Here is a 15,644-nt window from a genome sequence, read left to right on the forward strand (position 1 = left end):
GGGAATGAGAGCCTAAGAGAGGAAATTTGTTCAATGGCTGTCCCCCTGCCATGAATTCTCTGGGTTTCAGAGAGGTTAGAGTGTCTTATATTCAAATGACACCCAATATGGAAAAAGTATGCTTTTTTCATTCATGTTGCAGAGAGAAACCTGCTCCTCTGACAAGGTTTTAGAATCTGAAATGCGGTGCTTTTCTTAAATAGATTATATTCCTAGAAAGGATACCAGGAGCAACCATCTTGTCATGGCCTTAGGAACAGGATCAGATCTCTGGGATTCTATTCAAAGGGTGTGGGTTCTTTGGCCAAGATCCAGGCAAAGGGATCATGGACAGATGCTCACAGCTTGGTGGCTAACCCTAAATCATATCACCTTTGATCTGGAATCCACAGGTGATTTCTGAGGGTTGGGAGACCAGAAGAAGAGGCTAAGAGAAATAAAGGGAATAAAAGGCAGAGATTACCTCCTAGCTGTAGCTCCTTGATGCTAACAGTAAATAAGGTAAACAACAGTTTAAAATATAATGAGAAATTCCAGAAGTGGACATAATAGAGGAAATTAAAAATGTTCTGTGAAGAATTCATATCTACCCGCAGACAACTAAGACCTGCAGATCTATTGTCTTCTTATGACAGAATGATTTTCCTTTCAACTTGATGGAGAGGGTTGTTACCTCTTCATCTCCTTTGCTCCTCAGGTCAGTGGGGACAAGGGAAAGTACCAACACCTTCTTACAGGTTAAACAAAACAAAAACAAAAAACTAAAATCTCTTGAGACAGACAGAGAGAAAGGTTATTTAAAGGCAGGAATGGGCAGAACCCAGGTTTTCTGACTACTAGGTGCCTTCAGTGTTCAACTCTATGTCAGCAATAGTGACTTATGATCTCAAGAGGCATGAAGCTCTCTGACAATCCAATAAAAACTTCAGATCTTTGTTCCAGGAAAATACACACACACACACACACTATTTATAATTAATTTTAAGAGGTTTATGGGGCTATTCCACTCCATCCAAAGCCTACTAAATCAAGCCCTTTGGACTTTGCAGCCAAGAGGGGCTGGTGGGAGGGGGCTTGGTGAGGTGCAGTTCTGCCTTGTCTGACCCCGTTCTTTAATCACTGGAACTCAGGCACTCTTTAAAGGAATACTTCCCACAGGCCAACAGTTGATTACTGTGGTCATTTGCACTTCCTTAAACTCTTCTTGTATACACAGAAAAGCAAACAAAACATTCCCCCAAAGCAACATGAAAGGTCTGATTGCAACCCACAAAACTACAAGAAAACAGAGATCTGCAGCCAAATTGCATACATGCAGAATCACAGATGACCTGAATGGGCATTCAGCGGACAGACCTGGTCTTTGACGTTACCATTTCCAAAAGGAAGTGGTAATTTTAAGTTTCTTTGCTTTCTCATGATAGATAATGTGGACTAATTGCTATAGCACATCCAGGGTTTGGGGTATCAAAATAAATTACACAGCTATTCCTCTGAGTAGCAGTCTGTGACGCCCATTCTGACTAGCTCACTAAAGGCAAGAAAAACATGAAGAACAACACCAACCCTATGGTAGGCAGGGCTCCCACTCAAGTACCCTTATGCAAATCCAACAACAAGATAAAGCACGATATCCAGCAAACACAGGCACACTGCCACCCAGGCCTTTGGATGGACTTAGGGGTGAGAACGGAGGCAAGAAGTATTTTGCCTTCCCTTCTGCTCGTTATATTCTCACGCTGACCCTCAAGCTTCAAAAATAGTTTTTCCAGGGGAAACAGAACCAGGAGATGAATGAGATGCCCCTGAATGAGAGAGAATTAAAGAAAGGGCTGGCCCTTTCCAGGGGGATGTTGCAGAGAAACTCTGGAGAAATGCACCCATGGGCTCACCTGTAGAGAGTTTGGGCAAATTCCTCACATCTTCATTCTCAACCACAAGGTAACCAGAGGGTACTAACGGCCAAACTGGCCCAACAGAGTGTGGCTCTCCCACTCCCCGAGCCTGAGACCCACTCCCCTGTAGACTATAAGACACTGGTTTTCATTTCAAGGGGAACGGTTTCCCAGGTGGTGCTAGTAGTAAAGAACCCGCCTACCAATGCAAGAGACATTAAGAGACAACGGGTTCAGTCCCTGGGTTGGGAAGATCCTGTGGAGGAGGGCATGGCAACCTACTCCAGTATTATTTCCTGGAGAATCCCATGACAGAGGAGCCTCATGGGCTACGGTCACACACAGTCAGACATGACTAAAGCGACTTAGCACAGCACAGTGGTTTCTTGGTGACCAAAGTCTAAAGATTTTACACTGATGCAAACCAAAGAGTCAAAATGAAAACCCCTTTCTCTTGTTCAGACTGTGTTTTTCAAAATTTTTGTAATGTCATACCTCACTTTATTTTCACAGTAAGCTAGAAGGTCAGGGCATATTCCAGGTTAAGGAAGACCTCTAAATAAATGATGTGTCTTGTATTTTTCAAGTGAAAACAAAGCCCAGGGGAACAAAAATAAAAAAATGAAGTATAAAAACAAAGACACTGTCCTATGTTAATTAGTTTTTAAAAATTAAGATCCTTAAACTAAGCATTTAAATTTTTTTTGAAGTATAGCTGATGTACAAAGTTATATAAGCTACAGGTCCACAGAAGTAAATATGTTAAGTGCATATGTTTATAACCAGTTCAGTAGCTAAGAGAACCCTGAGGAACCTGTCCCACTTTTATGCTGCTGTCAGGGGTGAAGGTCCAAGGGCAGCAGAGGCAATGATTCAAGGCAGAAATGTGCAGACTCATTCAGACTTTGACCCTGAGTATGTTTCTAAACCATGATTTAGAAAGTCTCTTGCTTCTCTACATTCCACCCTTTCTCTAAAAGTAAGAGTACTGCCTGTTTTGAACCACAAGTCAAACAGTACATTTTGTTCTGGTTTAACTCTAAGTCCAGCACAGGCATACCTCAGAGAGACTGTGGGTTTCAATCTGGACCACCACAATAAAGCAAATATTGCAATAAAGTGAGTTGCACAGATTTTTTGATTTCCCAATGAACATAAAGTCATGTTTATACTACAGTGCAGTTGATCAAGTGCACAACAGCATTGTGTCTAAAAATATAAGGTACCTATCTTAATTTTTAAAATACCTTATTGCTAAAAAAATGCTAACCACCATCCAAGTCTTCAGCGAATCATAATCTTTTTGCAAAATTAACATCAAAGATCACTTATCACCGTAACAAATATAATCATAATGAAGAAGACTGAAATAGTTCAAGAATTACCAAATGTAACAGAGACACAAAGGGAGCAGATGCTGTTGGAAAAATGGTGTTGACAGACTTGCTGGACATGCAGGCCTGCCACAAGCCTTCAATTTGTAAACAACTGTAAACAATCTGTGAGGCGCAATAAAAAGAGATCTGCTGGTATTGAAACTGATCTGATTAAAGGACCATCATCTCTAGGAAAGAGTGTGGAAAACAGGAATAAATTCCCAGCTTGCGTACACTGTTACCAAGAGTGTTTCACAATACAGAAACGTTGGCTGTTCAATTCCATCTCCTTCCCTGCTTGTCATCACGAATTCCCATGTGGCAGCTGAAAGGCTCTCTACACTGAAGCCACCATCCTCATGGTCATGACACAAATGGGCCTGTGACTTTGCCATGGCAATGCACTACAGTAAACAAGTGGGGAGCACGGGTGCTTTCCCAACGCTTGTTCATTCATGAAAAGGACAGTCTCTAAAAGGACTCTACAGTGAGCGGACAGGAAGGGGAGGAAAGCAGAGCCTTTAGATGCGTTTTGTATGTTATGAAATGGCAACCCCCCTCCCCACCACCTTCAACTACCTTCACCTTTTCCAGCTTCAGATGTAAAGTCAGCTTCTGCCCAAAATTAAACTGTGGAATAACAAAATGGCCACCAAACAGGAGGCCAATGCACAAAAAAGCCAACTAGAGCACAAGACACAGGAGAATCACATTGTTGCCATCCTGCAGGTGACTTAGAGGCTTGCTTCACTTTGGAAGGCTGTACCTCAGTTTGGATTTTATCTGGTGAGCTGTGCGGAATAACTGGTAGATTTTAGGTAGAAGAAAGCACAATCAAACTGTGTTTTAAAAAGAGAGTTCAGTGACGTCCCTGATGGTCCAGTGTTTAAGGCTTCACCTTGCAACACAGGGGGCAAGGGTTCGATCCTCATTGGGAAGCTAGGATCCCACATGCCTCGAGGTCAAAAATCCAAAACAGAAGCAATATTGCAACAAATTCCATAAAGGCTTTAAAAATGGTGCACATCAAAAAATCCTTACATAAATAAAATAAAATGAGAACCGAGTTCATGCTGGCAGCACTGTGAAAGCTGTGGTGAAGTCCGGGGCCAGGAGGCTATGACAGTGGCCCCGGAAACAGACAACCAACACATGGACAGAGGCAGTGGGGACGGAGAGGAGGAAGCAGGCAGTGCAGAGGTGCACTCGGTGGGCCAGGGCCTGGTTATAGGAGGTGAGGGGGAAGACAGGGCATGCGGGCAGTGAAGCCCAGACCATGCAGGCAACTTTCACAACCTATTCATTATAAAAGAACTACAGTAATGGAGAGGACTCTTGAGGCTGATTCCAGTGGAACTACACCTCCTTTTCCTTACCTTGGCAGCAGAATTTGATACTCCATGGGTAACATTTCTGATAAGGCCCCCAACATTTCCATACTTTATCAGTCCAGTCACCCCTTCAGAAACGTCATTCAAAAGCCCCATGGGGTTGCCAAGGAAGTCCACCGACCCCAAGATCCGGGCTGCCTGACTGAGGAGTTCCTGTCAAATGGAGCAGGGAGAGAAGAAAAGACCAGCCTCTTTTTATATCTGCAGGTTGAGTGTCCCAAGCAAAAAGGTTATAAATCAGTCTTGTCCTCCATTTCCACCACCAACTGCCCTTTATTTCTCATCAGCTGTGAGCTCCTGCCGTTCCTAAGCTCTACCCTAAACCTCTACCAATACACATATCCCAGAGGTTATCCTCAATACTCTCATATGTACTCTTCAAAGCCATTTAGAAGAAAAAAGCTATGAAACAGGAAAGACTCTACCAGTATTTATTAGTACACACATCACACTCTCCTTTCCATCGTTCTATAAATATGGAATCAACGAGCAGCAGAAAGAATTTTAAAAGGAAAGTGAGGGAGGGATGTGGAGCCCCTTGGAGTCTGTGGAGCAGGCGGTATGCATAGAACAGGCAAGCTCAGACCTACCCCGCACCTCCCAACCTCCTGGACCTCCACAGCTGACTCCACTGTCCAGTGACATCCACTATCCCATCCTCCTCACAGTGCAGTAGAAACATCACCAGTGAGCGAGGTCAAGGAAGGAAGGAGGGAGAGGGAGAGACAGCAACAAGAACAGGACATACTTCACCTCTGATAGCTAATAAGTTTGACATGATCTTGACCTATCTAGTCTCCGAAGAGTATGTATGTGTTGGCTTTGCATTTTGTTCTTTGCAGTCAGGATAATAAATGCAAAATGGAAAATGCCCAACTTGATTTTAAAAAAGTTCAACTCTAGGGCAGGATCTCATATGTTCCAAGAACACTGGTGTGGTTGTTCAAAGTGAGCCCATGCCCGGTAAACAGTTCACAGTCTTGTGTTATCATGAAAGCATCAATTAAACTCTTGGTAAGAGTTGTGACTGATCTAGTGGAAGGTCCTGAGACTAGTCCTAAGAAACAAGACTAACAGCTTGTAAGTCAGAGGCATGGTCTGGGTATTTTCATGATGTGCGTGGACTTCATGGGCTGTGACCTGACCCCACAACACAATGGTCAGGGCTGAAATGTTCAGCTGGGCTGTTGGCAGTAATGTCTTAGTAACCAGAATTCCCAAACTACTAAAAGAAGCATTCTGCTCGTGCTCCAACCACCGAGTACCACTCGAAAGCTCACCTCCTGGAAATGTTTGAGGATATCATTGATGATGAAGTCCTTGGTCTCATAGGGATGCACTCGAGTGAATGGATCCAGATTGATCACAGCATCTTCAAATCGAATCAATGGAAATCCCAAGGTGCTTTTCAGGGCCTAGTTAGGGAAGAAAGGCAACAACACATTTCAGCTATACGATGGCCTTCCACGGTACGGTAATTCTGGATTCCACGAAAGCTACAAGTCATGTCAACTTTCCAATGGGAGTCAAGGTTATGATATTCATAAATAAGGATTTTCCAGGTAAACATTAGGAAGATACACACACACACACACACACACACACACACACACAAGTATCATCCAAAGTAACATATTATCACATAGAAATAAATACTTTAGCTTCACAGCATAATTCTTTATGATCTGTTTTGGATCTATATGTTTGTAATCTTTTACTTTGTTTCTTTTTTGTCCAGATTTTTTAATGTAGACCATTTTTAAATTCTTCGTTGAATTTACTACAATATTGATTTGATGTTGTGGTGTTTTGGCCATGAGGCATCTGGGACCCCAGCTTCCCGACCAACGATCGACCCCTGTCCCCCTGTACTGGAAGGCAGATTCTCAACCACTGGACCACCAGGGAAGTCCCATGTTTTACTTTTTGACTGATATATACCACTCATATGGAAAGGTGTACTCATCAAATGAATAGTTCAATAATTTTTCTCCAAGTAGATACAACCACAGTGACGGACTTCATTGTCTTCGACTGCAAAATCACTGCAGATGATGACTGCAGTCATGAAAGTAAAAGACGCTTGCTCCTCGGAAGAAAAGCTATGACAAATCCAAACAGCGTATTGAAAAGTAGAGATGTTACTTTGCTGACAAAGGTCGGTATAGTCGAATCTATGGTTTTCCCAGTAGTCATGTATAGATGTGAGAGCTGGACCATAAAGAAGGCTGAACACCAAAGAATTGATGCTTTTGAGCTGCGGTGTTGGAGAAGACTCTTCAGAGTCCCGTGGACTGCAAGGAGATCAAACCAGTCAATCCTAAAGGAAATCAATCGTGAATATTCATTAGAAGGACTGATGCTGAAGCTGAAGCTCCAATACTTTGGCCACCTGATGCACAGCGCTGACTCATTAAAAAGACCCCAATGCTGGTAAAGATTGAAGGCAGGAGGAGAAGAGGAACAGAGGACAAGATAGTTAGATGGCATCACTGACTCAATGGACATGAGTTTGAGTAGGCTCCGGGAGTTCGTGATGGACAGGGAAGCCTGGTGTGCCGCAGTCCATGGGGTCACAAAGTGTCAGACACGACTGAGCGACTGAACAGAAAACACAACCGAGTAACCGCCACCTGGACCAGAAAGGTGGTTATTATCCCCATCTTGGAAGCACCCACCCCCTTGTGAACTCTTTGTCACGACTCCTTCGTTCCCTAAGGTCAACTATGTCTTGACTTCTATCATTACAGATGAGTTTTTCCTGCTTTGAATTTTACCTAAATGCAATCATCAGTATGGACTTGGTTGCATGTGGTTTCTGACATCAACATTAAGTCTGTGAGAATCACTAGGTTGTTGCACACAGCTGCAGTTTAAATATAACTGTCAGTGCTAAGCAGTATTCCAACATATGAATAAAACACAATTTATTTAAACACTGCTGTTGATGAACAGTTGTGCTGTTTCCAACTTTTTTTTATGAATAGTGCTGTTATGAACATTTTTGGATGTGTCTTTTGGGGCACATTTGTACACATCTTTTTTTTTTTTAATATCTACCTGGGAGTGGAACTGCTAGGTCATAAAGAATATACATATTCAACCTTAGCCTATGCTGCCAAACAGTTTTCCAAAGCAGCTGAACTGGTTTGGCTCCCCTGAAGCAGCCTATGAAATTTCCTGTTAGGCGACATCCTCGCCAACACTTGGTATAGAAAGCTTTTTAAAAAACAAATGTTCTGATGGGTGTGTAATGCTAACTCTGTGTGGTTTTAACTTCCATTTTCTTGTTCAAGGATGAGATTAAGCACCTGATAATATACACATCAGCCTTGTAGATATACTTTTTTGTTAAGTGCCTACTCAAGGCTTTTTCTCATTTGCACAGTAGATTGTCTGTTTTTTCCTTATAGTTTTGTAGGTGCTTTTCTTATACATTCTGTATACAAGTCTGTTTCATGAATGCATTGCAAATATCCTCTCCATTCCATGACTTGTCTTACCACTCTCTGGTGCTTTTTGACAGCAAATATTTTTCAGTTCAGTTCAGTCGCTCAGTGGTGTCCGACTCTTTGTGACCCCATGAATCGCAGCACGCCAGGCCTCCCTGTCCATCACCAACTCCCAGAGTTCACTCAAACTCACGTCCATTGAGTCTGTGATGCCATCCAGCCATCTCATCCTCTGTCGTCTCCTTCTCCTCCTGCCCCCAATCCCTCCCAGCATCAGGGTCTTTTCCAATGAGTCAACTCTTCCCATCAGGTGGCCAAAGTATTGGCGTTTCAGCTTCAGCATCAGTCTTTCCAATGAACACCCAGGACTGATCTCCTTCAGGATGGACTGGTTGGACCTCCTTGCAGTCCAAGGGACTCTCGAGAGTCTTCTCCAACACCACAGTTCAAAAGCATCAATTCTTTGGCACTCAGCCTTCTTCACAGTCCAACTCTCACATCCATACACGACCACTGGAAAAACCACAGCCTTGACTAGATGGACCTTGGTTAGTTTTAATAAAATCCAACTTAACAATCTTTCCCTTTATGATAGGAACGTTCTATGTTGTAGTTAAGAAATTATCTACACTAAGGTCATAGAGATATTTGCATATATTTACTTGTAGAATTTTTATTGTTTTACTCTTCATATCAAATCTACAATCTACTTGAACATGACAATATATATATACATTGAAAGCAGAGATCAAGAAGTATTCTTTTCAGGGAGGTATCTTATCATCTTAATAATATTTATTGAAGGGTCATCCTTGCCCTTATTGTAGTACAGTGCAATTTTGTCATAAGTCAAGTGACTGGACTCATGTGTCTGTTTCTGGATTCTCATTTTGCCCTGTCTTCTGCCAATACCACACTATCTTAATTACTGTAATTTTATAATAATTTTGAAGTCTAATAGTAAGCTCTTCAACTCTGTTCTTTTTTCTTCAGAATTTTTGGCTACATTTTACACTTTCCAGGTAAATTTCAGAATCAGCCTGTCAATCCGCCACAAAAAAAAAATTGTTAGAATTTTCATGATTGTATCGAATCTATACATCAGTTTGAGAAATGACAACTTTACAATATTCAATCTTCCAGTGTATTAACGAGGTGCATCCCTTTATCTGTTCATTTAAACATTTTTTCTCAGTAATATTTCATTGCTTTCTGTGCAGTGGTCTTGTACACACTGTTGGATTTATTCCTAGGCATCAAGTGGTACAGTAAAAATGGCCACAAATTCTTTGCATCTTCTACCATTAGTGAAGTCTATTTCCCCTTCACCTGAATCTGCACTGGCCATATAATTTATTTTAAACAATAAAATGCCACCTAAGTAACACTGAGCAATCTCTGAGCTTTGGCCTCAAGAAATCTTGGAGCATCTCCTTCATCCATTTTGATGTTTCCACGATGTGAGGAGGCCAAGACTAGCTTCCTTGAAAACCAGAGACCACGTGGAAGGGGGTTCTGTTGACAGTCAACAAGTGCCTGACATGGTCATAAGGTCATCTTACACTGTTTGGTCTCAGTTGACTGGGAGGTGACTGCAGTTACATCAATAACTACAGGTGAGCCCAGCAAACACAGCACCTAGCTAAGTCCAGTCCAAATTGCTAACTCACAGATTTGAGAACAAATAAAATCGTTGTTTCAAACTACTCAGTTTTGGCGTGATTCATTACACAGTTAATAGATGATATTGTATTTGAGGTTTTCTTAAATGGTGTTGTAAAAGCATCCTTCAAATTTTCCTTTTCTCTTTAATTGCTGCTGACTAGAAATACAATTGACTTTTATACAGTTTCTTCAGGGACCTTGTTAAATTTACTTATCCATTCTCATAACTTAATTGTACATTCTTTTAGATTTTCTAGGTAATCATGTTCTCTACAAATAATAAAGTTTTCATCTTCCTGTCCACTGTTTGTACCTATTATTTATTTATCTTCCTGGCTAGAATGTCCAGCAAAACAGTGAGCAGAAGTGGGGATAATAGCCATCTCTTTGTGCTTTCAACAGACCACCACTGAGTATATAGTATATCTGGGGTAGATTTCTCATGGAGACACATTGTCAGATCAAGGCAGTTCCTGTCTACTTTTTGCTTGCTGACTTCTCATAAATGGATGTTGAAATCCGTCAAAAGATTTTGGTGCAACTACTGAGATAAGCCCATTTTTTAATTCTTTCATTTTGCTGCTGTAGTGAATGACATGATTTATTTGTAAATGTAAACTTGTGAGCACATGTGCTCAGTTGCTCAATCATGTCCAACTCTTGGTGACCCCATGGACTATAGCCCACCAGGCTCCTCTGTCCATGGGATTCTCCTGGCAAGAATACTGGAATAGACTGCCATTTTCTCCTCTAAAGAATCTTCCTAACCCAGGGATCCAACTCGCATCTCTTGCATCTGCATTGGCAGATGGATTAACTTACACTCCTGGAATAAATATGATTTGGTTATAATATATTCATACAATTAGTCCTTGAACTATGTGGGGGTTAAGACTGCCAATCCCCTACACAGTCAAAAAGCCTCATACAGCTTTACAGTCAGCTTTCCACATCCACAGTTTTGCAACCACAGACTTGACCAACCATGACCATGTAGTGCTACATTCATTGGGAAAAGTCAGTATGTTATTGGCCCACATAGACCAAACCCATGTTATTTAAGGGTCACCTGCATTTTTCTTCTTATACAGTGCTATTTTTAATTTGATGATATTTTGTCCAATGTGTCTTGAACACATTTATAATTATTATTTTAAATCATGTGTCCAATCATGTCAACTTCTGATTTATCTGTTTCTAGTGTCTGTTTTCCCTCTTGGTAGGCCTGGTAACTTGTGACTGAATGCTTTTTGTATAAAAACGTGTAGATTTTAAATGAGTCTTTAGCTTCGGCAGGCAGTTAAAGGATGAGATGGTTAGGTAGCATCACTGACTCAATGGACATGAGTTTGAGCAAACTCCAGGAGATAGTGAAGAACAGGGAAGCCTGGTGTGCTGCAGTCCGTGAGGTTGCAAAGAGCAGGGGACGACTTAGCAACTGAACAACAAGGCAGTTAAAGGGGGTTAAGCCAACCAGTGTTTTCAAGGCTGGCTTTCAGTCTTTGTAAAGATAGTGAAGGACAGGGAAACCTGGCATGCTGCAGTCCATGGGGTCGCAAAGACACGACCGAGCAACTGAACAACAACAATAAAGATAGTCTTGGTCTGTTTCCATCTTTATAAGGTTTGGTATAGTCCTTCAGCAGTCTCAACTGAAAACCAATTCCATCCCTCCACTTTTAATCTCCCCAGCACCATAAAACTGCTAAAAGATCTATTTAGTTAGCCTCCTGACTGCTGTTTTTTGCTTAGCTTCTCCTAGACTACTTAGAAATTGGCATCTGCTTCAAGAAATAAACAGCTCAAGACTATCGGGGTCCTTGTTCTGCCTGTCCCTTCTGTGTAAGATATGAGCCCCTCCACACCTATGGTCAATTAATCTTCAACAAAGAAGGCAAGAATATACAATGGAAAAAAGACAGTCTCCTCAGCAAGTGGTGTTGGGAAAGCTGGACAGCCGCATGTAAATCAATGAAGTTAGAACACTCCTTCACACCATCCACAAAAATAAACTCAAAGTGGCTTAGAGACTTAAATATAAGACATGTCACCATAAAACTCCTAGAAGAGAACATAGGCAAAACATTCTCTGACATAAATCGTAGCGATGTTTTCTTAGGTCAGTCTCCCAAGGCAATAGAAATAAAAGCAAAAATAAATAAATGGGACCTAATCAAACTTGCAGGCTTTAGCACAGCAAAATAAACCATCAATAAAATGAAAAGACAACCTATGGGCTGGAAGAAAATACTTGCAAACAATGAGACCAACAAGGGCTTAATTTCCAAAATATTCGAACAGCTCATACAACTCAATAACAAAAAAGCAAGCAACCCAATCAGAAAATGGGCAGAAGACCTAAACAGACATTTATCCAGAGAAGACATACAGATGGGCAACAGGCACATGAAAAGATGCTCAACATCACTAATTATTAGAGAAATGCAAGTCCAAACTATAATGAGATACCACCTCACACCAGTCAGAATGGCAATCATTAAAAAGTCGATAAATAATAAATGCTAGGGAGGATGTAGAGAAAAGCGAACCCTCTTGCACTGTTGGTGGGAATGCAAATGTGTGCAGCCACTATGGAGAAGAGTACATGGAGGTTCTTTAAAAAAATAAAGATAGAGTTTTAGTTTTTTGATCTAAATGATCCAACTATCCTACTCCTGGGCATATATCCAGAGAAAACTCATTGAAAAGGACACATGCACACCGATGTTCACAGCAGCACTATTTACAATAGTCAAGACATGGAAGCGACCTAAATATCCATTGACAGATGAATTGATAAAGATATATATACACAATGGAATACTACTCAGCTATAAAAAAAGACGACAGGACGAGATGGCTGGATGGCATCACTGACTCAATGGACATGAGTTTGAGCAAGCTCCAGAAGTTGGTGATGGTCAGGGAACCCTGGCGTGCTGCAGCACATGGGGTTGCAAAGAGTCAGACACAGCTGGGTGACTGAACAGCAACAATAAAAAAATAGAAGAAGACGAATGAAATGCCATTTGCAGCAACACAGATGGACCTAGAGCTTATCATACTAAGTGAAGTAAATTAGAGAAAGACAAATATCATATGATATCACTTACACATAGAATCTAAAACATGATACAAATGAACTTACTTCCGAAACAGAAACAGACTCAAAGGCATAGAAAACAAACTTGTGGTTCCCAAAGGGGAAAGTGGTTGGGGGAGGATAAATTAGGAGTTTGGGATTAGCAGATACAAACTACTACATATGAAACAAATAAACAAGTTTCTACTACATAGCACAAGGAATTCTATTCAATATCCCATAATAACCTATAATGGAAAAGAAGATGAAAAAGAATACATATATGTATAACTGAATGACTTTGCTTTACACGTGAAACTAACACAGCATTGTAAATCAACTATACGTCAATTAAAAAAAAAAGATACAAGGCCCTCAATTACCCACTCTCTTGGTAGCAATGGAGTCTCGCTTTTGCGAGCAGCCCCATGAGACTGTCTAAAGCTTTACTCTGATTCTCTGACTTTTGAGAGCTGCTTTCTGCTTGACTTCTCTACCTTTCTCAATTAAAACTGTCTCAAAAATAAAACCAGAGTTAATGTTTGGCTCACCTGATTGAGTTTCTCTCCTCTCAGAAGTTGTGGACCCAAGTACTGACTTCAACAGACTTTTGGGCTTTTTTCAGTCTAGCTTTCTTGTAGTTCTCAACTGATTTGGGTCTGCTATAAGCCTATTAACAATTTCTGGATATAGTCTGTTTTCCAATTATATTTTTATTTAACACGATTGACATTTAAGGATTTTAGACAGCATGCCAAGTGCTCTCCTTTTTTAATATAAAAACACTTTTTCATTCATGCTAATAATGTCAGTAAATCTCTGATCTGTTTGGAATTTATTATGTAGAGTATGATAACAAATTTAACTTCATATTTTTCCATATCACTATCTGGATAGTCTAATACTATTTTAGAACACCTATATATTCCCCATTGAATTAAAATGGCTTTATATTAAAATCTCATATGCAATTTAATGGACTTTCTACTTCATTTTCTCTTATTTTTTAATCCTTCAGTGTGTATCTTCAGAGTCTGTCTTAAATTCTTTTGGAATAGGAGCATGCTGAACTGAAATGATATAACTGAAGAAAAATGAGATGCAATTTTTTAAAACCAGAGAGCGGGTTGAAATTCAGACTCAAAAAGAAAAAAGACTAACAAATTCAACAACATAAAGTAAAAAGCTTTTGTATGATTAAAAAACAATAGGCACACCAAAAGCAAAGAAAAAAGACAAGTGAAAAACCAGAGAAAGAATATTTGCAACTTACATCAAAAACAAAACTTCTCTAAAGAGCTTCTAAAATTACTAGTGATAAAAGACTAATAAAATTATTTTTTAAATGGACAAGTGATATGACCAGAGAGTTTAGTCCACTAGGTAAAAAATGATCCTTTTCGATAAACATAGGGTTAGGAGAAGAGATGAAACAGACAGAAGAGTCAGAGGAGAACCAGAAAGGGCATGGTCAAGAACAGGGCAGTCAACAGTATCGAACATGGCAAAGGGCCTTACAAAGATAGGACAGGAAAGAGCACCACTGCACTTGGTGCCTTGGGGAGTCACTAGTAGCCTACTAAAAAATTTCAGAACAAAACATTTCGGAGATTAAGAGCATCCTCAAGTTTTAATTCAGCCTAACACTCTCATTTCTTTAAACAACAACAACAACAAAAAAAAACCCAAAGAAACATTAAGTCGGTGGCCTAAACTCCCGTAGCCAATAATTAGTAGATCGTAGATTTGAGTATGCTCATTTTCACAACTGTGACTATCTGGTGGAAAGCATGAAGACCAGAATAGAAGATTATTTTATTTCTCCTGAAAAACTTTCTGTTCCTCATTCATGCACACACATGGTGAGTGATGATGAAGTGAGCAGGCCTATTTTCCCCATTTCACTGATGAAGAAACTGAGGCCCAGCAGGCTTCACCATTTTGCTCAGAACCAAACAATAAATATGCTGGGAAAGCCAGGTACCAACATCAGTTCAGCAGTCTGTTTTGGTAATACAACTCTGAGCCTTACTTTCTTCTCAGAGAACAGGAAATGAGATCAAAACAAAGGAGATGGCAAAAAGCTTTGTACCCCAACTTCCTCACTGCAGCCAAACACTGAAAAACTACAGATGATATTGATACAAAAAGACTTTAATACCTCTACTAAGTTGTCAAAACCCTAGAGACACTATCCCCTTTCTGAGTGGCTAACCCACTTTGTCTAAACCAAGGAAATATTCTGGCCTTTCAGTAAAATGTAATCTTTATCTGGTACTGCTGTGGGGCCCCCCACAGTGGAAAAAGCTGCTCTACAGCACACTGATATGAGTTACGCTGCCACCTTCAGGTCACTCTGGCCAGTCAAAGCACAGGAGATGGGAGGGCAAGAGCCCATCAGGGCTTTTTCTTGCAGTAACTAAATGACTAATCAAATACAGTAGTGTACAAAGTTGATGCTTATTTACTCAAGTAGCAGACAGTTTCCTGTTATAAAATGGACACTGGAGAAGGCAATCTGTGCTCATAAGTTCCTCATAAAAATAGGAAACTGTCCATTCCTACCTCCTCCAGACCAAAAAAAAAAACAAAACCCTGCTGAAGTCTTGCAGAAACTTTAGAGTTAAAGAAGAAATACCTGTCCATATGCCATAAGGTCTCAGATGACAAGCAAGTCCCTGGGCCACGTCCTTTCCTTTCTCAGTTTATCCTGCACTAAACAAAACTGTCTGGAATTCATTCTTTAAAGGTTTATTTATGGTACACAGAGACTGTTTATGTGA

At 40.5% G+C, this 15,644-nt stretch overlaps 1 protein-coding gene across 1 annotated transcript in view; it reads right to left on the bottom strand.

Moving 5' to 3' along the window:
- Positions 1 to 15,644, bottom strand: part of VPS13D (vacuolar protein sorting 13 homolog D) — a 260,686-nt gene that overhangs the window by 91,662 nt on the left and 153,380 nt on the right. Inside the window, exons 62-63 of the mRNA XM_068986146.1 lie at positions 5,943 to 6,077; positions 4,648 to 4,815 (exon numbers count right to left, since the gene is read on the bottom strand). Coding sequence (XP_068842247.1) covers positions 4,648 to 4,815; positions 5,943 to 6,077 — 303 coding nt within the window. The remainder of the gene's footprint in view (positions 1 to 4,647; positions 4,816 to 5,942; positions 6,078 to 15,644) is intronic.

This window comes from Capricornis sumatraensis, chromosome 14 (genome assembly GCF_032405125.1).
Source record: "Capricornis sumatraensis isolate serow.1 chromosome 14, serow.2, whole genome shotgun sequence".
NCBI lineage: Eukaryota > Metazoa > Chordata > Mammalia > Artiodactyla > Bovidae > Capricornis > Capricornis sumatraensis.